This window comes from Pseudonaja textilis, chromosome 2 (genome assembly GCF_049901715.1).
Source record: "Pseudonaja textilis isolate UNSWEBS1 chromosome 2, rPseTex1.2, whole genome shotgun sequence".
Classification (NCBI taxonomy): domain Eukaryota; kingdom Metazoa; phylum Chordata; class Lepidosauria; order Squamata; family Elapidae; genus Pseudonaja; species Pseudonaja textilis.
Window position 1 is genome coordinate 15,878,999 of NC_141991.1, and position 24,600 is coordinate 15,903,598.

A 24,600-nucleotide genomic window follows, 5' to 3' on the forward strand; every position below is an offset into this window, starting at 1 on the left:
CCTTGATTAGTTTCCATCCATTGCTTCTTGTCCTGCCCTCAGGTGCTTTGGAGAATAGCTTGATCCCAATTTTTTTTTGTGGCAGCCCCCAAGATATTGGAACATTAAGTCTTTCTTTTTATTAAACTAGACTCCAGTGCTTATTATCATTTCAGCTTATCTTGGTATATCCGCTCCCCACCCCTGGGGCTGATGAGCATTTTAAAATCTTCTGTACATCCATTTTCATTTCCTCAGAGGGCCTCTGGGTCAAACGATGCTGTTAGAAATAGATGGTGATAGATGTGATATTTTGTTTTTGTTGAAAGCTTGAAATGTAAGGAGAGAGAATTAAAAGGATGTGCTGACATACCCCAGCCATCCATTGGCAGGGACCCTGATGTGTTTGTTTGCTGAGTGAATGGATTAACAGATTAACAGAATTGGAAGGGACCTTGAAGGTCATCTAGTCCAATCCCCCTACCCCACCCAAGCAGGAGATCTTACACCGTATCTGACAGATGTCAGTCCAGTCTCAGTGCCCAAATACAGCAAGAGCTGTCCATCCGATTACTGACCGGCCATTCCAGTTTGTGTCTGCCTTTGAATGCCGACGAGAGGCTGAGGATACCTGGTAGACCAAGGGTCTTCAAACTTGGCAAGTTTAAGACTTGTGTGACTTGCAAAGTGTGAAAAAGGCGAAATATTTAGGCATTTGGTTAACAGCAAGATGCTCTTCAGTCAAAGATAATTACAACAAATTAATAATACAAATTAAAGAAGAATTAGAAATGGGGAAATTACAGCTATCATTACTGGGAAAAATCATGGCAATTAAAATGTCTACCAAAAATACTGTATCTTTTTCAAACTCTACCAATAAGATTGGATAAAACCTTTTTTAAAGAATTAGATCGAATAATAAGTAAATTTGTTTGGGATGGGAAAAAAGCCTGGATAAAATTGAAACTATTACAGGACAAAAGAGAAAGGGTGGCTTTGGATTCCCTGACTGGGAAATGTATTACCAGGCTGCGGTTATGGTATGGATTAAAGATTGGATCAACTTGGAAAATAGAAGAGTATTGTTGATAGAGGGCCACAACTTGCAGAGAGGGTGGCATAGTTTTCTATGGGATGGGAAATGTAAACAGCATCCATATTTTCAGAGACAGAAGATTAGAGATTCATTAATTTGGACATGGAACAAGATTAAAAAGAACCATTATACTAAAATACCAAACTGGTTGTCAACTATGGAAGCACAAATCTACCCAAATGCAATGGATCTGGGAAAAAAGAGGACTTATAAAGACTTATTAGACACACAAGAAAGATTAAAAACGAGACAAGAATTACAGCAACAAAACATAAAGATAGATTCATGGCCATACATGCAAATTCAGGTGAGATACAAAAAGGACAAAGAACAATTTGGTTTCTGCATGGAAAAGCATCAATTAGATGAAATTCTACAAGAAACAATTCTACAGCATACAGGGAAAATCAATATAAAATGTTCTACAGATGGCACCTTCCTCCTGCTAGACTGGCAAAAATGTTTAACTCAAACCGTTGAAAATGTGGAAAAGAAAAAGGCACTTATTTCCATACCAGGAGGTGAAAAAATATTGGAATACAATTAGACAATGGCTAGAAGAAATCACAAATCCGAAAATTGAATTTAATCCAGAATTTTTATTAGGTATAATAACACAAAAATGCAATAAAACAGATAAGTTACACATTTTAACAGCTGCAAGGATTTCGTATGCACAACTCTGGAAAGAAAAAGGCATGGTTATAAAAAAAAAAATAGATTGTATAGAGAGGGACAGGCTAACGATGAAAATACAAGACAGAAGATTCAATTTACTATAGGGCCTGGGATGCCTGATATGAGTGGTTTAGAAATAAAAATAAAATAAAATGGAAGTTAAGAAAAGACTGAGGGAATATGTAAATACACCAGAGAGAAGATTGATGTATAAGGATAAAAGATATTGATTTATAGCAAGTTAAGATGTAATGGTAAAGGAATAAGTAAATACATATATTGAAAAATGTAAGGAGATACAAAAGATGTCTTGATGTTGATAATGTTTTTTTTAATTTTAAAACTTAATAGAATTTATTAAAAAAATAAAAATAATGCTCCTGACGAAAAGAAAGGCGAGACGCCATTGGACAATACAGTCACCCCTTTTATCCAATCAAAATTGAGCAACACTTTCCCCTCCCCTCTCTCACAGGACGTGTGACAGATTAAAAATAATGCTCTTGGCGAATAGAAAGGCAAGACACCATTGGACACAGCTGTCCCCCATTTCACCCAATCAGGATAGAGCAACCCCTTTCCCTTCCCCTCTCACAGGCGGGGGACGGATTAAAAACAATGCCCTATACGAAAAGAAAGCTGAGACTCCATTGGACAGTGCTATCATCCATTTTACCCAATCGGGATTGAGCAACACTCCCCTCTCAAATACATAGGGAGGGTGACGTTAAGAACATAGCCGAGGCGCAGAGGCTCTCGGGAGTTTTAATTCAATAGGGGCGTCTGGGCGCTTCGTCTCTGAAAGGCAGAGAAGCTGAAGTCGTTTCATGGGACTTTCGGTTTTACTGGGTGGGGTTTAATTCCTATCGCTTGCAGACCCACTTCGTTAACTTTGCCTTTTTGCCTTTCCCTGGACTTGCTCCGGGCTTTGCGGGGTAAGCTAGGGATGGGTTTGGCAGTCCTTCCCTTTCACTTCCTTGTTCTGCTTTGGGGGAATGATAACTTGCTAAATAGGCGAGTAGTTTAACACCAGCTCCAAAAGTTGCTTGCCCTGATTTAACAGCGTGTAACGATATACAGTCATAGAAAAAAAAATTGACCAGCCAGGTGCTTCCAGTATGCTGGACTGAGAATCTTATCCTGCTACAAGTAGGGATCTCCAAACTTGACAACTTTGAGACTTGCGGACTTCAACTCCCAGAATTCCCCAGCCAGCATGGCTTGCTGAGGTATTCTGGGAGTTGAAGTGCACACATCTTAAAATTGCTAAGTTTGGAGACCTCTGTGCTACAGGGAAAATATTTGAACAAATGATGGAAATTTAGGTCTGGGAGGTCCCCACAGAAATAAACATACATTTTGCTATTAATGGCATTGCATTAACTAAATATTTAAAAAATTAAACCTTCCTGATAGCAGTTTCAGTGTATCCTGATTGCTAAAATGCAAATAAATTGAAGCTATTTATTTTTACCTTCCTTTCTCTCTAGGTGAGAATTGTCTTCTTCCTTCTGGATAATACTGTATCAAACTCTCTTTTGAGTTTTTAATCTTTTTTAGATTAAGCTTCCCCTCTTTCCAAAAGCTTGATGCTAGATTGTGGTGTGTCTAATCTATTACATAAAAGCACTGATGATGTTACCTGGTTACCTCATTACCCAAATGAAACATCTGCAAGAAAGCAACCAAGCTCAGAGTGCACCAAGGACTCATTTCAACCCTGGGAACAAATATTTTCCTGTATTGTTGTTGAATATACCATAATTGATGGAACTGATTTATGTCAGGATGTAATCATGGTTTAAACATCATAGTGCCTTAGTTTGCCAAATTGATTTAGCCTTGTCCAAACAAACCTCAGCCTGAACAAATCTGGTCCAATGATGGATGACATCCCCATGGAAACATGTGTCTTGGAAGCAAACTGCTCCATTTGTGGGCAATATTTTAAAGACCCTGTAATTCTTAATTGTGGGCACATTTTCTGCTGAGATTGCATTATGAGGTTCCAGTGCTGGAAAGAATCTTTATCAGAACTTGCCTGTGCTCTGTGTCAACTTCAGAACTTCAGCCAAAACCAGCAACTGGACAATATGAGATTACTCAAGCAATTAAGAGATCAGGCTGAAGGAGACTCCAAATGTTGTCAGCAACATCAAGAGCATTTGGAGCTGTTCTGTAAGAATGACCAGGTCTTTGTCTGTTCAGTGTGTCGTGGATCTGAGGAGCACCAGAGTCACACTGTCATCCCTATTGAAACGGCTGCTCTGGAGTTCAAGGTAGCGATTTTCCATTTATTATACTAGCATTGGAAGAAATATCCAGGTCCAGTTCCAAGCCGGGAGAAAGGCACTGGAGACAAAATGGAGGCTGGAGGCTGATTGGAAAGAGGGTCCATTTATTGTTGAAGCAGAGGCACATGGGTGGTTCTGGCCAGTGGACCACATGGAATTGAGAGTGAGGGGTTTTTATACCTTCTCTTGAGTTTTGCACTTGGGCTTCCTGTTCCTGTGCAAGAACATGTATTCTACTGGCTGTTCTCAGACTCCCATGGGACCATGTTAGGGGTTATAGCTGAGGTTGTTTGAGCTCCCAGGTTTGGTTGAAGTTTGAACTGCTGAGATGATGCAATGAAGAGGCTTGTGTTCTGAAAGGGTGTTGGGCAATTCCTATTGTGGCTGAGGGCTAATTCTACCTTTGTTCAAATCTTGCTGTAGGGAGTAACGGATCACCAAATCTGCATTTCTAAAGCTGCTCCAAATCAGTATCTGCCTGGGGTGATGGTGGGGCAGGAGGGAGCTGAGGGTCTGAGTTTCTGTCTCCCTTAAGATTTTTGTTTCTCTTTTAGGGGAAATATTTTATCCTGCCACCCGTTCCAAGGCCATTATAACTCTGAACAGTTGTTAAAATGACTTGTAAATCAAGGACTATCTGTAAAGGATTTTCCCAGACTGACTTCAACTGATTAGATAGTTTTATAGACACAGAAATGAATACTAACCTCCTTTCCCAAAGGTGCTTCTCTCCACCCCCACAAAAGGCACCTGGACTTTCTTTGTTTTTAAGAAGAAAGTCCAGTTGCCTTTTGGGGGAAAAAAAAAGCATCTTTGGGACAACCATGACCAGGATCTGAGAATCTCTAAAGACATTTACTAACTTCCTGGTGTTATTTTTTTCCCCTATCAGGATTTATTTTGCAGTTGCCTGAATGCCTTGAAAAAGGAAAGAGATGAGATTTTGCAACTTCTGTCATCCATGGACTACGAATGCCAAATTCTAATAGTAGGTGACATTTTTAACTGGGAATGATAATAGTGCCTTTGAGTCCATTTTTGTTTACTTCTGGTGATGTAGGAAGTTAGTACCTACCCCTCTCTTAGAAAATTGAAATATCCTAGGAAATATTAAAAAGGAAGAATATTTCCTCTAAAAAGAGTAGAAACTCAGAAGCAGAAGCTCACCTCAGAAGTAGAAGCTCATCGCCACCTTTGTTAATGGGTGAGCCATTAAGGCCTGGGCCAGAATACTTTAAATAACAAAAATCTCCAGGTAAAACCTTAGCAATTGCCCAATGCCCTTTCAATGCATCATCATTCAGCAAGGCTCAACCAAACTTGGAACTCAGGACAGCCTACAGAGTTGCCCCTGCATGGCCCCATGGGAGTCTGACAACCAATCAGAGTACAAGCTCCAATTCAAATCCCAACTAAGGTTATAAAACCCAGGCACTCTCAGCATCTCAGCTCTTCTTGACCTTCTCTTCTCACCTTGAAGCATGTGATCATCCTTCCTTTTCACTTTGGAGCTCCAAGACACATGGTCCTGCTGTCCACCATTAAACCATCTTTCCAAATAGCCTCCATGTTTCCAGTGTCTTTTTCTCCATTTGGAACTGAACCAAGAAGGATATTTCTTCCAACGGTGAATACAAGCTCAAGTCCATGGCCTGTACAGTTTCCTTGGGAAGCTTTGGGAAGTGATACTTGTCATGTTTTCCTAAGGCTGAGAGAGAGTGGGACTGGCTCAAAATTCCCCAGCTGGCTTGGTGCCTAAGACAGGGTAGAACTCTATCTCCTGGTTTCCAGTCTGGTGTTTTTACTCACTACATCAAAATTGCTCTTAACTGGGAAATGAGTAGCTGTAATTAAACCATGGTATTCCCTATGACATTGTGGAAGTGAAAGTTGGACTTTGAAGAAGCAGATCAAGAAAAGAAGAGTGACAAAGAGCAACAAAGATGATTGTGGGGACTGAAGGCTAAAACATATGTAGAACAGTTGCAGGAATTGGGTATGTTTAGTCAATGAAAAGAAGAACTAGAGGTGACATGATAGCAGTCTTCCAATATTTGAGGGGGTTCCACAAAGAAGAGGGGCTCAACCTATTTTCCAAAGCACCAGAAGGCAAGATAAGCAATGGATAGAAACTGAAGTAAGAGAGAAGCAAAACTAAGGAGAAATGTCCTGACAGTAAAAACAATCATCCAGTAGGACATCTTGCCTTCAGAAGTTATGGGTAGTCCAATACTTGAGGCTTTTAAGAAGTGACTGGACAGCCATTTGTCTAAAATGGTATAGGGTCTCCTTTTTAAGCAAAGGGTTGGGTTAGAAGACCTCCAAGGTCCCTTCCAACTCTGTTATTCTATATTCTGTAAAAGTATTGACATTCTGAACTTTTCTGTTGGAGAAGGCTCCTGAGAATACTCTGGACAGCCGGGAAAATGAACCAACAAATCATTGAATAAATTGATCCAGAGTTCTTACTCAAGGCACAAAGGATCAGAGTCAAATGATTCTTCTTTGGAACTCTTATGACCTCTTCAAACTTGGCAAGTTTAAGACTTGTGGACTTCAACTCCCAGAATTCCTGAGCTAACATGACTGGGAGAGGAGTTCTGGGAGTTGAAGTCCACAAGACTTAAAGCTTGAAGTTTGAAGACCCCCGTCTTATGCAAAGACATGACTCTCTGGGGAAGGCTCTAATGCTAGGAAAGGTGGAAGTGGTCAAGTTTGAAAAACATTGGTTTAGAGTACTATGTGAATCAGGATAACATGTATGGAGTCATACCTTGCAATCAATTTCACTTAATCTTGGTTATTAAATAAACCACACCAGGCAGGCTTAGCATAGCCCTGAACTTAAAAGAATTTTTAATATGGATTTAATATGGATTAGCATGATGTGCCATCCAGTTGCAACTTTCACCCACAGAGAGAGGCCATTGATTTAAGAATGCAGGAAAAGTGTTCAGTTGCCACTGTCAAACCTTTATTGACCAGGAATTTAATGTTCCTATTGAAAGTCTTGAGGAAGCATATGTGTCAATGTCACCATTGCCTCTGCAGGCCTTCAAGGTCATGGAAAATTCCTCAGGAAACACCCAAAGTCCTTGAGAAGACCTCCAAGGGCAATGGGTGGCTATTTCTGCACTTCTTTATCTTGTCTAGGGTGTGCCAGCTTGTCTGGATGGAGTGTGCCAGTGCTTCTGGGTGGAGAAGTGGACAATGTAGCAAACATATGAGCATCAAAGTGTGTTCAGCCTTGCTAAGGGAGGCCCGTTTTTATTCAGTTGAATAAACACGTAAAAGGCTTATCAAGTTACATACCTGGAATCTGTCATTTTTTTTATACCAAGCTATACTTGAAACAGGCTCAGGGGTGTCAAACTCAAGGCCTGGAGGCCAGATCCAGCCCGTGGATGCTTAGATCTGGCCCATGGAGCTGCCCTGGAAATAGCAAAGAACCAGCCTGCAATGCCTCTGCCATCGAAAACGGAATTTGCAAGGGCCATGTGTGGCTCCCCAAGCTCTTCACTGGCAGAGGGTTGCAGGAGGCCACTGCAGCTGAAAACTGAGATTGGGAGCCCGTTTTTGCTGGCAGAGTGCTTGGGCCACTGCAGGCACCCCCCCTAACACAAGTGACATGCTGGCCATACCCACCCCAGCCCCCCAAGGCCCTCAATGAAATTGAGTTTGACACCCCTGCCTTAGCTTGAGAATATGTTAGTCACGTTATCTCCTCTGTATGTAACAAATGCCTATTTCAGCAAAGTTTATGAAGAAATTTAACACAAAGTGTTTTGACTATTCAAATATTGTTTTTTTTAAGTTAAAGGTGATGGGATTTGCTACTGTTTGTAAATGTGTTTTTTTTCCCTTTGGGACAGATTGTCTCTTCTTTGGTTTGTTATAGAAGTAGGAAGCAACAGAGAAGTCATGAAAGCTCATTTTGAGGAGCTGTACCAGTTTCTTAAAGAACAAGAGAGTTTTCTGCTGTCTGGGATGGAGGAGATTGAAGATAACATAGCACAGAAGAAAGAGGAGCATATTAACCAGGTCTCCAAAGAGCTCTGCCCCCTGGAGGCTGTCATCTGGGAATTGCAGGAGAAATGCCAGCAACCAATAAAAGAACTCCTACAGGTAAGACAATAGGGTAGAAATTATTCAGAGTTTTGCAGTGTTAATTTAGTGGCAGAAAAATAAACACAGATGGCTGATGCTTCATTTCACATCTTTATAAACATAATAAGTAGATTTTACAAACTAGTTGTAGATTTCTCCAATATGGAGCAAATTCAAACAGAAACATATTGCAAGTTCAGACCAGAGCTCCAGGCTTCAGCAGGCAAGCTAGTTTCTCTTTTACTTTAGTTCAGCAGGCAAGCAAGAGGAGAGAAGCAGTTTCATTCTAATAGACAGACTCAGAGCTTAACATAGCTGCAGAGCTGCAGAGCTTAATATAGAGCTACGCCTAGGTTACTTCTAGTTTCAGTTTCAAAACTGTCCTCATTGGCTGATTTAGTTGCTATGCGTATTCATTGGCTGACCTTGTTTCCATGCTCTATTCTAGTTCATGAATATACTCTGACAGAAATGGGCAATAATTCTTGCATCTATCCTTAGGAAGCGTTCCTTGGAAAAAGAATGGTATAAACACAAAATATAGGGAGTGTGTGAGAGATGAGTTGGTGTCTCCAATTCACTCTCTCTACCTCCATTTGGTCCAGTTCTTCTCATTTAATGTTTCTGAAGATTAAGGACACATTATGAATATCCAGGATGTGAGAAGTACACATTGAATGGCACTGAGACCTCTCTTCTTTTTCTTTCCATCCATTCTAGGATGCTGGAAGCACCTTGATGAAGTAAGTGACCTTACACTAGAAATAGATCTTCTGTAGGGGAGGAAAAATGACTTGGGTCATTCTGGATCCATGTAAAAGCGAACCAGAAGGACTGTAAAATTGTCTATTGATTGAGGGTTTATGCTGAAAGTCTGTTGAGTTAATTCTTCAACTCGATCCTAAATTGTGTAAAGTAGAAAGTAGATTAGGATCTACTAATGGATCATAGTAAATGATATCCTTACCTCTTAATGGTCCAACAGTAGCAACAGCTACAAAAATCATTCTTGCATGTGAAAGGACTCAAACAATAGCTTGATTTTGGTACTGGCTACATATCCCAGATTGAATGGATGCTTAGAAGACATCCATGGTGAGTTCCTAAAGATTAGATTGTTAACAAAGTGGCAGAATATCTGATTAGGATGCAGAAGGGCACAGATTTGGTTTCTGGGTAGATCTTAGAAGCCTCTGCCTTGAAACTTGGAGAATGACTGCTAGCAATCTTCGATTTTAAAACAATCTTAGTTAATGTACTGTTGAAGTTGCATATATATCTTGCCATCTTAAAAGATGGCATTTCCTTTTGGGACTCCTTGTGTGAAGATGGTCCCTTTCACCCCCCAAAAAGCAATAGCAATAGCACTTAGGCTTATATACTGCTTCACAATGCTTTACAGCCTTCTCTAAGTGGTTTACATATTGCCCCCAACAATCTGGGTCCTCATTTTACCGACCTTGGAAGACAGAAGGCTGAGTCAACCTTTAGCCTGGTGAGATTCAAAGTGCCAAATTACAGGCAGCCGGTGATCTGCAGAAGTAGCCTGAAGTACTGTATTCTAACCACTGCACCACCATGGCTCTTATGTAATCATAGCAGTTACTGGAGTGACATCTTACACTAAATTGTTAATACGACTATGTATATTAAGTGAATCTAGCCATTGTAGTTTGGATAAATGTAATGTATGGCTAACTATACATGGGATGCGGTGGCTAAGATGCTGAGTTTGTTGATCAGAAAGGTCAGCAGTTCGGCGGTTCCTTAAAAAAAAAAAAGCCTCCAGTCCTTTGTTTCCTTGTGGCTCTTCTCTGCACTCTTTCTAGAGTCCCAACATCTTCTGTAGGAATGCTCATTATTATTATTTTTCTGCCCCAGATGCAATAAATATTGGATTTCCACTGCACAAAGGTAAGTTTCTCGGGCCAAAAAAGATCATATTCATAAGCCTGATTAAATTTTGGCCCTGGGGCTCCATCAGGTGTGTTGTTAGTCAAGTCAAGATGTTAGCTACAATGGTGGGATAATAAAAAATCCAATTTTTAAATATGAACTGTTGACACCTCGTTTTGTTTGTAGAAGTAGGCATCCTGGTGGTCTCTTCCAAGTCTATAATCCTAGGATGCAAATATGGGTCTTCTATGAGAATTTGGAAAGGGCTGTAAAGAGTGTCACAACTGCTTAAGTTAGGAGGATGTAAAAGTTTGGCAGTTTGGTGGTTCGAATCCCTAGCACCACATAACAGAGTGAACTCCCATTCCTTGTCCCAGCATCTGCCAACCTAGAAGTTCAAAAGCATGTAAAAATGCAAGTAGAAAATTAGGGACTACTTTGGTGGGAAGGTAGCAGCGTTCCATATGCCTTTGGCTTTTAGTCATGCCAGTCACATGACAACAGAGACGTCTTCAGTCAGCGCTGGTTCTTCAGCTTTGTAACAAAGATGAGTACAGCTCTCTAGAGTCGGAAACGACTAGCACGTATGTGCAAGGGGAACCTTTACCTTTAACCTTAAAAGACAGGTAAAAAGGATAGAGAACCATCATTGTCTTTTCAACAATGCCTCGTATTTTTTTAAGGGTACCTATGGAACTTTACCCATGGAACAGTTGAAGTTTAGAAGGAATGTTTCTGAAGGATATTGAAGAGCACAAAACTCAGAAAGGATTACAGATAGTCTTTGACCAGAGGTGGATATTCAGCAGGTTATGACCAGTTCTGGAGAACTGGTAGCGGAAAGTTTGAGTAGTTCAGAGAACCAGCAAATCCCACCTCTGACTGGAGATTTTAAAGTATCCTCCCTTGCCATGCCCACCAAGCCATGCCCACAGAACTGGTAGTAAAATGTTTTGAATCCCACCACTGTCCTCGACTGACAGCTATTCGTTTTATGACTGTTCAGAGTTACAATGGTACCCCCAAAAGTGCCTTATGGCCATTTTTCACATTAACGATCCTTGCAGCGTCCCTGTAGTTGCATGATCAAAATTCAGATGTTTGGCCACTGGCTCATATTTATGATTTAACAGATAATCAGAGTTGCAAGGGACCTTGTAGGTCATCTAGTCCAACCCCCTGCCCAAGCGGGAGACACTACACCATTTCTGACAAATGGCAGTCCAATCTCTTCTTGAAAGTCTCAAGTGATGGCACTCCCACAACTTCCGAGGGCAAGGTGTTCCATTGGTTGATTGTTCTCACTGTCAGAAAGTTTCTCCTTATTTCCAGGTTAAATCTCTCCTTGTTCAGTTTCCATCCATTATTCCTTGTCTGGCCTTCGGGTGCTTTAGAAAATAGGTTGACCCCTTCCTCTCTGTGACAGCCCATCAAATATTGGAAGACTGCTATCCTGTCTCCCCTGGTCCTTCTCTTCACTAGACTAGCCATGCCCAGTTCCTGCAACTGTTCATTGTATCTTTTAGCCTCTGGTCCCCTATGATGGTTATAGTGTCCCTAGGGTCATGTGACAATCTTTTGTGACCGTCTGACAAGCAAAGTCAAGGGGGAAGAAGGATTCATTTAACAATAGTAATAGCACTTATATACCACTTCATAGTGCTTTTACAGCCCTCTCTAATCGGTTTCAGAGTCAGCCTCTTGCCCCCAACAATTTGGGTCCTCATTTTACCCACCTCAGAAGGATGGAAGGCTGAGTTCAACCTTGAGCTGGGTGAGATTCGAACTGCCAAACTGCAGCTAGCAGTCAGCTGAAGTAGCCTGCAGTACTCTACTTTAACCCCTGCGCCACCTCGGCCCATGTTACTAGCTTAAGAACTGCAGTGATTCACTGAACAACTGTGTCAAGAAAGGTAATAAAAGAGGGCAAAACTCATTTAACAAATGCCTCACATAGCAACATAAATTTTGGGCTCAATTACGGTCATAGGTCAAGGACTACCCTGTATTCCAGAGTCATATTCTGTTTATGAATATGTTTAGGCCAAGGTTCTTCAAACTTGGCAAGTTTAAGACTTGCGGACTTCAACTCCCAGAATTCCTGAGCTAACACGATTGGAGGAGGAATTCTGGGAGTTGAAGTCCACAAGTCTTACAGCTGTCAAGTTTGAAGACCCCCTTGTCTAGGCTCAGGAGATGAGTTTTGCTCACCTCTGGTGTTCTGTTCATGCTTCTTTTTTTCTTCTCCCTGCCCTTTGTAGCTCAAGTGACTTTGGATCCAGACACAGCTCACCCCAAACTCATTATATCTGAGAATCAGAAAAGCTTGATCATAGGAAACTGGCCTAGACTTCATTCCCATTGCTCTAAAAGATTCGATCAATGTCTTTTCAGGCTGGCATGTAGAAATTTAACACAGGCAGGTACTACTGGGAAGTCACTGTAGGCAGTGAAGATGGCTGGGGCCTGGGAGTTGCCAAGGCCTCCGTGAAGCGCAAAGGCATTGTTTCCCTAGATCCCAGAGAAGGAATCTGGGCAATAGTGAAGTAAGGAGACCACGGTACAGTTCTCCTCCCTCCTGATTTCCCCACCCTGCCTATGAAGTGGGATCTCCAGAGGATCTGAGTATCTCTGAATTATATTGGAGGCCAACTGTCCTTTTTTGACGCAGATAGAGGGATTCTGTTAGCTGTCTTCTCGGGGGCTTCATTTTCTGAAGAATCACTTCACCCTTTCTTTTGGCTTCAGAGAAAATGTCAACTCATTCTCTGTCATTAAAACAGTTCAACCTTGCTTGTAGGCCATGCATTTCTCAACACCATCACCTCTATAATTCTCAATCCAGATCTCCATTTCCTTGTACCTCATTTCCACATCATCCTAATCTTTCAGCTACTGAGGATTGAAACGGCTCAATTTCTAGGTTTATGAGGGCCCGATTAGTAAAGGAGCCATCCTCGATCTGGTATGTTGGAGAAGAACATCTGGAATTCTCAACATTGAAAATCCAGTCCACCAAGAAGATACCTAGTTATGGATGGGTGACTTAATGGTGCTCCTCACTAAATGAGAAGCTTCTTTTCAAAATCTCTTGTGAAGAGAGACGGTGATCCTTAACTCGGGTTTTGTCAGGGATTAGTAATGTTTGAAGAGTTGGGACCCACATTTCATGTCTCCCAACCTTCTAAGGGCCTGTAGGAGACATTCTGATGGGCTATGAACAATGGATGTCGCCAATATTTCCTGCTGTTTAAAGCTTGGAAAGGGAGTAGGAGGCCTCTAGAGGCAAACCATTTTCATTCCCATTTGCAACTATCCAAAACCTGAAAGGCAAGATACCTCCCAGGAAAATCTAGCCATTTTGGACAGGGACTGTATGATTTAAGCATGCTGGCCATGTTGTGAGAGTTGTGAGCTGCCTTCTCAATTTTTCTCACTCTCTTTCCTATAAACCAAAGGAATATAGTTACCTAAAGCAGCAGCCCTCAACCTTTTGGGCAGTAGGGTAGGGACCAGTTCCATGGAGGGTGTTTTTCTGTGAACCCGAGGGAGGGGCATTGTTTCACTCACTTGCATGACCCAATTCCTGGTGGCCCACAGACCAGTGCTGGTCCGTGACCTGGAAGTTGGGGACTCCTGACCTAAAGAATGGAACTGACATTTGGGAAAGTATTGTGATTCCCTTTATTGCTCTGTAACAAACTAGCTGATTGTAGAGCAGAACCAAATAGTACTTAGAAGACATGTTCTTTGCTCTTTTTTATACTGTGTTTTTTTACATTTATGGATATTGAATGTTCTGCAAAAAATTAAAGTTTCCTTTTGTTGTAGACTTCCTGTGCTTTCCAAAATACAGAGTTCTCTGCATCTAGAACCCCTTTTGTTCTGGATGATTGCTCCATCAAGGCATATTGAATAATCTAAAATGGTTTGTCTCATATCCTTACACTGCCTGCAAAATAACAAGCTGAAATAGTTGTTCCACAGAAAGGGGCAATGCACATGTGGTAGGACTAAATATACCAGTTTCATACCAGAAAGAGTTGGCACAGTGGTTAAAAATCAGGTTAACTTTTATTCCACTTTCTGGCTTCATTGAACAAGGATTTTCTGTATCAAAGAATTCCAGTTCATAATAAAGTTCTTGTGGTAGGGCACGGACAGTGTCACAAGATTCTTTCTGGTTTACTACTGAAACTGATCTTGTGTATTTTATTGATGACTTGGATGTTCTTTTATCAAATTTGCAGATAACCCCAAAATGACTGGAATAGCTAACATGGGAGGAAACTAACACATTCAAAATTATTTAAAACTGATAAAGGAAATTTAAGCTGTATCAACAAATATAGTTTCCAAATGACAAGAAATAATACTTCCAGTTTCTTCTACACTAATCAGAGCGTGCCTTGAATATGATAGCTACTTCTGAAACCACAGAGGAAAAAAATTAAGAGTAACTGAAGTCAAAGGAAGAAATGAGGTTGACCAGGGAAACAGGATACTGTATTGGAAGGTTAAAAAGGAGTTTCAGGCTAATAGTGTATTTGTGTGTATTATGGGTTGTTAAAGTTACTATACTTTTAAAAAGGTGCAGAGGTGACAAAATTCAAAATAGTCTGAATATCACTGTCAGTTTTTTTTTTATCACAGCCAGGTTGCCATAATGTGCCAGGCCATCATGCATCATGTATATATTGAAAATTATCTGTCTATCTTCCTACCTCATGTTATCTACCATGTCTCCAGTCTTTCATCCACCTAAACAATGGGATTCCCTTTTAGAATTCACTATCAGGTGCTCCTTGGTGTTCACATCAGGTCTCAGAATACCACAGTCAGATGTTTTTTATAATAACCAGATTGCCATAATGCACCAGGCCCTCATGGAGTTTATCTGATTTAGCACTAGCATTTTATGTGAATCCTGTCATAAATCATGTTTTAACACTGTGTCTGACTTATCAAATAAGAGGCACCAAAATATGGCTTCATGTATATTTTATCTTTATTTACCTCCTATTTTTCTACCTTCCCTCTACTTCCTACACAACTGTCCATCCTTCCATCTACCTGTATGTAAAACATTATGTTCCCTTTTTAGAATTCACTGTTAGGTGCTCCTTGGTATTCATGTCAGGTCTTAGGATAATGATGTAGCATTTGGGAACAAAGATGCAGCCCATTAAGCCCAGACTGGAGGCCAGAATGGAGAAGATATGCACAGCCATCATGTATTTTCCTTTGGTGCTCAGGTAGGTTGGGACAAAGGAAATCCAAACACTACAGAAAACCAACATGCTGAAGGTGATCAACTTGGCTTCATTGAAGGTCCCTGGCAGCTTGCGTGCTAGGAAAGCCACCAAGAAGCAAATTGCAGCCAGGAGGCCCATGTAACCCAGTGCAATATAGAACATGATGATTGACCCTTCATTACATTGCAGCAGGATATACCCTGGTTGGGAATGCATGTCAGAGTCTGGGAATGGGGGAGAGATTCCAAGCCATATCATGCAGATGCCCACCTGAATCCCAGAACAGGATACAACAATAGAGTTGGCCAGAGTCTTTCCCAACCATTTCCTCATCCTGCTGCCTGGCTTTGTGGCCAAAAATGCCACCACCACCATGATGGTCTTTGCCAGCAGTGAAGACACAGCAACTGAGAAAACAACACTGAAGATGCTTTGTCGAAGAAGGCAGGTCACTTTCTTGGGGCGTCCAATGAATAGAAGGGAGGTCAAGAAGGAAAGGAGAAGAGCGATCAGAAGAATATAGGTCAGGTCCCTGTTGTTGGCTTTGACTATGGGAGTTTCTCTGTATTTAGTGAAGATTCCCAAAACAAAGGCAGTGATTAAGGAGAAAGCAAGGGTAAAGGAAGCCAGGATGAATCCCAATGTTTCTTCATAGGACAAGAAGCTTATACTTTTGGGGATACACTTATTTCTCTTCTCATTGGAATACTGGTCATCTGGACACTTGTTGCAATGGGCTGCATCTGAAAAACATTGGCTATGTGTAAGTATTTGTGCAACTGTAACAAAAAAAAAATGCAACTGAAACCAATACTTTCTACAATACCTAAAACATGTTTTTGAAAGTGATGGGTAGGATAAGGATATTGTGAGAACTGGAGAATTTATTAAAAAATACTTTCCCACTATACTTCATGAAAGTCTATCTAGGATCATGAGAAAAAAAAAATCATGAATGATGAACAGTGTGTAATAGGGAAGACGTTCTATGGAACAAGGAGCTGAATATGACTTGAAAGATGAAAACGTAGTGCACCATTGTCTTTTGAATCCTATTAGAGGTTCTTGGTTTCCTTTTATTCTCCAGAGCCACCTACCTTCTTCCACTGAGAATGTTCCTTCCATACATAGAGAACAGTCATGGCAGCAAACAGGTGCTCCTTCTTTCATGAGCTTGGCATATCCTGGGTAGCAATTTTCTGTACATCTAGAAGAAGGCACTGTCTTAAACATAAAAATAAAGATAGAAATTAAGGCACCACAGTAGAGGTATTTTCAAGAAACTCATGAACCAAGGAGCTCAGAAAACAATTGGAGAAAACAAGGAATACTGATATAACAGTTACTGATGTGTTACTGACCCCCCCCCCCCCCAATCTCCTTTCTTTTCTAACTGGAAGAGGTACCATATAACATTAACTTTTCAGGAAAAGAATCCTGGGATAAATTTGAAAACTAGTTATGATGTGTGGGAATGCTATATATATATTGTAATTTCCTTTCAGTCTTTGCTTTGGTAGGAAACCCCCAAAATCTGGCTTTCTTTGTCACCGCAAATGTCCCTGCATTCCTCTCCTCTTGCTGAACATTGTATCATCATACATAAATGACTTTTCACAACAGCCAACATTTCTCCCAACAGATTTTTTTAACCTGACACCTTTCATGTAATTCAATGGACTACTCCAGTGGTGGGATTCAATTTTTTTTACTACCAGTTCTGTGAGCATGGCTTGGTGGACATGGTGTGGCTTGGTGGGAGTGGCAGGGGAAGGATATACTGCAAAATCCCCATTCTCTCCCCAGCCCACTAGCCTGCTTTCCAGCTCCGTTCTCCTGTGCAGGGCAACAAAAGAAGACCCAACCGATCAGCTGGGACTCAGGAGGCAGAGAATAGATGGGGGCAGGGCCAGTCACAGGTGGCATTTGCTGGTTCTCCAAACTATTCAAAATTTCCACTACTGGTTCTCCAGAACTGATCAGAACTACAGGTATTCAGCAGGTTCTGACCAGTTCTGGAGAACCAGTAGCAGAAATTTTGAGTAGTTTGGAGAACTGGCAAATACCACCTCTGACTGGAGATTTTAAGGTATCATTCCCCTACCACACCCACCAAGCCACGCGTACAGAACCAATAGTAAAAAAAATTGAATCCCACCATTTGTCAGAACCTACTGAATACCACCTCTGGGCTATAATACCACCTCCCTTCCCTTGAACCTTTGTCTTTACTATTCTTGAAAAGAAGATTGTTATTTTGTTGTTTATTACAATATCATGTTTCATAATGTAGACAGCAAGGGCTTCAATGCAATTGGTAGTGTAGCTGGTTTCCCGTTTGTGACAAACTATTGAAAAATATTTTAAAATTATGTGATATCTAATGAATTACTGAGTTTTAGTTTCTCCTATTTGGAGATCTATTCAGCTACCTTGTTAAATGATGTTGGCCATTGGATGGCACTCTGATTGATGGAGACCTTGACTTCAGAAGCAGTTTCTCTTTCTACACTCCCAACCTTCACTGCAGGGTAAGATTTTTGGGGAAACATTCTCAAATGTATGATATCAAAGTCAACTGCAGGAACTCCATTTTCATCCAAATAAATGCTATCATTGAAAATGTTATGAAGCTGAAAGTTTCTCATGAAGTGATGAAGCTACAAAGACATAGAAAATCACACAAGGAGCAAACACATTCCCATTCGAACCCTTATTCAATGTTTTTCTGGCTATTATTCTGGAAATGTATTGAATAATTTATATGTTAGCTCAGCATTTTGGTTTTAAAAGGATGATTGGGAATTTTATTGGAAGCTTCTTTTGCTCCTTTCTCTTGAACACAATATTTTTTAGATATGCCTTTCATTTTATTGAAGGAATCAATAAACTGACTTGTTAAACCATAGCTCAGCGTAATGATTTTAAGGAAAAATTAAAATTAAATAATGCTGGAAGTTTAAATTTTTACTGAACTTATTTCTGATGCAGAATAAAAATACTTGAAATGCTTAGGTTGGAGATTCTTATTTTCATAGATATAAGTGTGTAACAAACTGCTCTTAAACTGTAAATCAACTGATTCCTGTAGTGGGATAGATCTGTATTTTAGCTATCTATTGCTATCAGAAGCTGATCTGAGAATTGCTGGAGTAGCCTGAAGCTTATTTAATTTACAAATTGGGGAAGGGGAGTACTTTGTCACCATGGAGATACCTGTCATTGCAGCATCCCAAATTAAACTGGTTTCAGTTTGCAAGTGTTATCTTTATAATTTCTCTCACTCACTTACAAATACTACAAACTGGGAAACTGCTGTTTGGAATATCACATCCTACACCCAATTTTAATACGTATGAAGTGAAAGGGGAGCACCAGTGGAACCTCAAAGGAGAAGGCTTACCTGCCATGGCTGCACAATCGGAGATGACTGATGGTCTCCAACCAGCATCCTCCTTTTACTCAGTTGGGAGGAAGAAGCAGCACTGAGGACTGAGGCCACAGCATGTATTGCTCTGGAAATACCGGAGCCATCCTCAATTATCATTCTATCAAGCGCCTTAAGGGGTGGTAATAGCCTACTCTCTTTTTCTGTACATCTTTCCCAAACTTTTTTAGACCATAAAGGCTTTGAATAGGAACAATGAAACACTTCCTTTACAAACTCTTTATCAGAAGAGGAATATGAATTAAAGTTATAATATTGTCTCCTGTTTGTCTGAGTGAAGAAGGAAAACAAAACATGCTTACGATGGAGATCGAGTTTGTTGGAAAGCATTCTTATGCTTAATTTTGACAAAGTTGTTGCAATCCACACTTTTCCCTCAATGAATATATTCTTCTTTTCATTAATGATTATGACTGTTAGTAGCATTGCTGTGGCATGAAAATCTAGTTGACATACTATAATTTTTATGTGGATATTAATAAGGAGAAGGAACATTTTTTTTTGTTCTTGCACAAAAAAATCTCCAGTATGTATATTCAGATTTGCTGCTGGGATGATTTGTGAGAGGATGATGCAAATCTGATTTTTTACAGCTAGAGTTTCCAAGCTTCTTTTAAAGTTTTCTCCTCTTACATTGTCCTGAGAAAAAAGGCCGATCCACGTCCATCGGAAATGCAGGAGCAGCTGGACAATAGCTGAGTAGGGAGGCTCTTGTTTTGGGATCATCCGATAGAAAAAAGGAAAATGATGACTTTGCTGAATAATGTGGTTGATAGCACCACAGTTGATCTGTGAGGAAAGAAGATAATGGTCCCTTACCAATAGCAATAGTGCTTAGACTTATATACCACTTCACAGTGCTTTATAGCCCCCTCTAAGTGGTTTACAGAGTCAGGATATTGCCCCCAACAATCTGGGTCCTAATTTACCCACCTCAGAAGGATGGAAGGCTGAGTCAAAACTGAGCCTGGTGAGATTTGAACTGCCAAATTGCAGGCAGCCAGCAGTCAGCAGAAGTAGCCTGCAGTACTGCACACTATATATTGCGCCACCACGGCTCATAAGATCATTTTAGCTTCCTACCTGTGGAATTTTGTAGATGCCCAAGACAGTAGAAATATGATCAAAGAGTTCAGAATCTGTCTCTTCAAAAACTGCCAGGAGATTCTTTTGTCTTCCACATCTGTAATTTGGGACGTGCTCCTGCCCTGTAGACAGCAAGTCTATCATGACCTCATATGTTACTCTTGCATTGAGGAAATTATCATAGATGTTGTAGCCCAGGGTGATGTTGGGTAGGAGTCTAGGATTCTGGTTGATCTTATGAACAGCCGAGAAGAAGAGCAGGAGGTCATGGAATATTGTCGACTCGCTGCAAAATAACATCTACTGTATAGAATGACTCTGAGCAGCTCAGAAACATTGATAAAACATGGTTAAAACTTACTCCTACTCTGGAAGCCAGGCAAGGCATTCTCACAGTTTCACCCACCGTAGCCCAATCTTTGAGGAAGTGAGTGAGTGAGGTCTTTGTACCAGTGGTGCGATTCAATTTTTTTACTACCAGTTCTATGGGCATGACTTGGTGGGTGTGGCAGGGGAAGGATACTGTAAAATCTCCAGTCAGAGGTGGGATTTGCTGGTTCTCTGAACTACTCAAAATTTCTGCTACCAGTTCTCCAGAACTGGTCAGAACCTGCTGAATACCACCTCTGCTTTGTACCCCTCCAAAATTCTCAAAGGAGAGTTTTGCCACATGTGCATATAGGTTCTCATAATGTTACATTATTTCTTCCTCTTGGAAAGTGACGTATGAATGGATTCAAGTACTGGATTCAGTCAATAAGTGGTATTATCACTAATCAACAAACTATCTTTAGAGCCAATGACTGTTTTGTGGTTAAATATTGATATCTTTGGAGTTAGTGCCTTTTAGTCAAAAAATCTTCAATGTGATCCTCAATAGTTATAACATTAGCTTATTATGTAAGGTCTCTAACCTTTGTGAATTTAGTCTTTAAAATTATTATTATTATTATGAACCATGGTGGCACAGTAATTAGGGTGGAATACTGCAGACTACTTCTGCTGACTGCCGGCCACCTGTAGTTTGGCGGTTCAAATCTCACTAGGCTCAAGGTTGACTCAGCCTTCCATCTCTCCGAGGTGGACCCAGATTGTTGGGAACAATAGGCTGACTCTATAAACTGCTTAGAGAGGGTTGGAAAAGCACTGTAAAGCAGTATATAAGTCTAAGTGCCATTGCTACTTAAATCAAAAGTAAAATGGAAACCACAAAAGCCTATAAAATAGGTAAAAGGCATCAGTTGGAAAAAATGTTGGAAATGGAGGCAGGAAGGACAGAATGCTAGATAGGAAAGGAGAGAAGATTGTGGTAAGCAAGCTCAAAAAGTCACTGTGAGCCATTTGACTGTGAGATTCTGGGCAATTATATAACTATGAAATATAAATAAAAATATATATTCTCTGAATCTCTACAGTATCAAGGAAATGATTTTCAGAAGAGAAAGAACCCCATCCAAGAAAGAGTTAGAAGGGTTCTAACAAAATTGGTCAATTAAAACAGACCCTGCAAGAGGACTGAAAAGGCACTTTGCAATGCTCAACTTTTAAAGATCCATCCTGTGCCCAGAATCTTTTCCCTTAAAACAAATTGGGAGAAGCACTAATGACCTGTCCTTTTCAGGGTGAGAAGTTGGGAAAAGAGAAAACATTGGGGAGGGTAAACTCAATCACCAGAATCTTGTAGATGCCAAATTACCTTCTCAATCTGTAGGTTGGTGGCTTGGTGAAAACATGTGGGTAAAATTGAGAAATTATTTTAGAAGTAATTCCAGTAATCAGGTAGTCTCCTGGCTTCTGGAAATTAAACTGCTTCAATCCTTCTATTGCCATCTTCAATGAACATTTTGTCTGCATTGTTGCACAGGGAAATTGGGACAGAAGCAGAAGCAGAAAAAGCTGCATTTTTTTTTTTAGCAGTAGCACTTGATGTGTGTTGATGGAGGTCCTACATTGCTCTCTCTTTCACGGTGTGGGGTCTCAGAACTCACAAAATGAATTCTGTGCTGTGAAGATTTTTCCAGTTTTCCCCAGATCTGAAAAAGGAACCCACAGTTTCAAACTAGCACAGTGCTAATTCCTCCTCTTCACTCAGCAATGTTTGAAGTAGATACAGGACAGATGCTCAGTTGTTGCATATTCCCTTTTTGTTGGATTGCATTAAAACTAAATGTGGTGGTGGAAATCCCATAAGTCTTTTTTTAAAAACTAGAACAAATCACAATGATTTTAGTAATTAGAAGGGGAAATGGGAATGACTGGTGTAACAGAGGTGTGTAGTTGGAGAAAATAATTTTGCAGGGCTCAGGGGTATAATCCGAATTTAAGCATCAGGAGGGGAACAATTCAGGGACCTTTGACTGCCTTTTACCTTATAAACAGAGGTGGTATTCAGCAGGTTCTGACCAGTCCTGGAGAAACGGTAGCGGAAATTTTGCATAGTTCAGAGAACCGGCAAATATCACCTCTAACTGGAGATTTTACAGTATCCTTCCCCTGCCACACCCACCAAGCCACACCCACAGAACTGGTAGTAAAAAATTTTTTGAACCCCATTACTGCTTATAAACCTATTTTGAGGTCCTAAAGATTGTCATGTGGTAAAACAATGGAATACTTTGTCACTAGCCAGTGGGGACATTATAATTCACTTTGTCTGGTACTGATGAGGCCTTCTTCCTGAACAAAGGTAAGACACTCCAGAAAGTTATCCCAAGATCATGAGATTGTTTTTCATGAAGACTTTTCTGAATATTGCCCTGTATGGGTTTGTAGTATGAGTAGGCACTCAGGGATTGACTGATTATAGGCTGCCATTTGGGTATCAACAACTAGTGACGTGATAGCTAGACTTTCTCCAGTGTGACACAACAGTGATTGGTCTCATTCGAGACAACGACGAATCTGCATACAGACAGGAGGTTATACAACTTGCCTCATGGTGTAACCAGAACAATCTGGAACTGAACACACTCAAAACTGTAGAAATAGTGGTAGACTTTAGAAGAAACCCTCCCATACTACCACCTCTTACAATACTAGACAACACCATATCAACAGTAGAGACCTTCAAGTTTCTAGGTTCTACTAAATCACATCACCTAAAATATGACCTAACATCAAAAACATCATCAAAAAAGCACAACAAAGAATGTTCTTTTCTGTGCCAACTCAGGAAGCTCAAACTGCCCAAGGAGCTGCTGATACAGTTCTACAGAGGAATTACTACTATCATCTGCACCTCTATAACTGTCTGGTTTGGTTCTGCAACCCAACAGGACAGACACAGACTTCAGAGAGCAATTAGGACTGCAGAAAAAACAATTTCTACCCACCTGCCTTCAATCGAGGACCTGTATACTGCATGAGTCAAAAAGAGGGCAGTGAAAATATTTAGAGACCCCTCACATCCTGGACATAAACTGTTTCAACTCCTTCCCTCAAAACGATGCTGTAGAGCACCGCACACCAGAACAACTAGACACAAGAACAGTTTTTTCCCAAAAGCCATCACTCTGCTAAACAAATAGTTCCCTCAACACTGTCCAACTATTACAAAGTCTGCACTACTATTACTGTTAATCTTGTCATCACTCCTTATCACCCATTCCCTCCCACTTGTGATTGTAGGACTGTAACTTTGTCTCTTGTATCCTTATGATTTATAATGACTGTTTTCTAGTATGATTTGATTGCTGATTGTACCCTATGACTATCATTAAGTGTTGTATGTTATGATTCTTGATTCTTAACGAATGTATCTTTTCTTTATGTATACTGAGAGTATTTACACCAAGACAAATTCCTTGTGTGTCCAATCACACTTGGCCAATAAAGAATTGAATTCTATTCTATTCTATTCTATTCTATTCTATTCTATTCTATTCTATTCTATTCTATTCTATTCTATTCTATTCTATTCTATTCTATTCTAATTCTATTCTATTCTACCTTATGATTCTTGATGAATGTATCTTTCTTTTATGTACACTGAGAGCATTTGCACCAAGACAAATTCCTTGTGTGTCCAATCACACTTGGTCAATAAAGTATTCTATTCCAATATGGAGCCTCTGCAACATGACCATTTAAGTATCTCAACGACAACAGGAGACTCTAATTCAGTCCACCCACCTTTTCTGAATACTGCCCTATTTGGGGACATTATTCCAGTCTGGTATATATTGAGACCAGTCTGGTATAAATCAGCACATGCTGGGAAAGTCGATATTGTTCTGAATGAAGCTAGCAGAATTATTACCGGATATCTTGAATCAGGGTGTCAAACTGGATTTCTTCGAGGGCCAGATCAGCATTGGAATTATCCTCTGTGGGCTGGTGGGGGGGGGGAAAGGACGGGAGATGGAATGGACACCTAGTGCAGCACCCTGCTGGCTAAAACAGGGCACATGGGGGCATGTGAGGCCACCTCTGTCCCGTTTTTGGCCTGAATGACTTCCTGCAGCACTTTACAGGTCAAAATGGGGCATGGGACCCTTGCATGGCCCATTTTCAGTCTCCTTGCCTTCCAGCAGCACTCTGATGGCCAAAAATGGGCCACACAGAGACCTCCTGTGGGTCCCGCGCTACCTTTTTTCAGTCTCCCTGGCCTCCAGCAGCATTCTACTGGGCAAAACTGGTCCACAGCCCATTTTGGGCCAGCAGAGTGCTGCAAGAGGCCAGGGAGGCCAAAAACAGGCTGCAGGGGGACTGCACCTGGCCCATTTTGGCTGGCAGAGGCACTGTGGGCCTGTCCTTTAA

At 40.7% G+C, this 24,600-nt stretch overlaps 2 protein-coding genes across 2 annotated transcripts; one reads left to right on the forward strand and one right to left on the reverse strand.

Moving 5' to 3' along the window:
* Positions 1-7,971: 7,971 nt before the first annotated feature.
* On the forward strand, positions 7,972-12,603 carry LOC148126755 (E3 ubiquitin-protein ligase TRIM7-like). Its single transcript, XM_087923138.1, is given in 4 exon segments — positions 7,972-8,175; positions 9,987-10,071; positions 12,315-12,445; positions 12,448-12,603. Coding segments are annotated over 4 exon segments (576 nt in total).
* A 2,537-nt stretch (positions 12,604-15,140) lies between these two features.
* Positions 15,141-20,142, reverse strand: LOC113449064 (vomeronasal type-2 receptor 26-like). Its single transcript, XM_026720009.2, has 3 exons — positions 19,840-20,142; positions 16,406-16,532; positions 15,141-16,051 (listed from the first exon to the last, which is right to left on the reverse strand). Exons 1-3 carry the CDS (start codon positions 20,140-20,142, stop codon positions 15,141-15,143), a joined length of 1,341 nt encoding a protein of 446 aa, XP_026575794.2.
* Between the last annotated feature and the right edge of the window lie 4,458 nt (positions 20,143-24,600).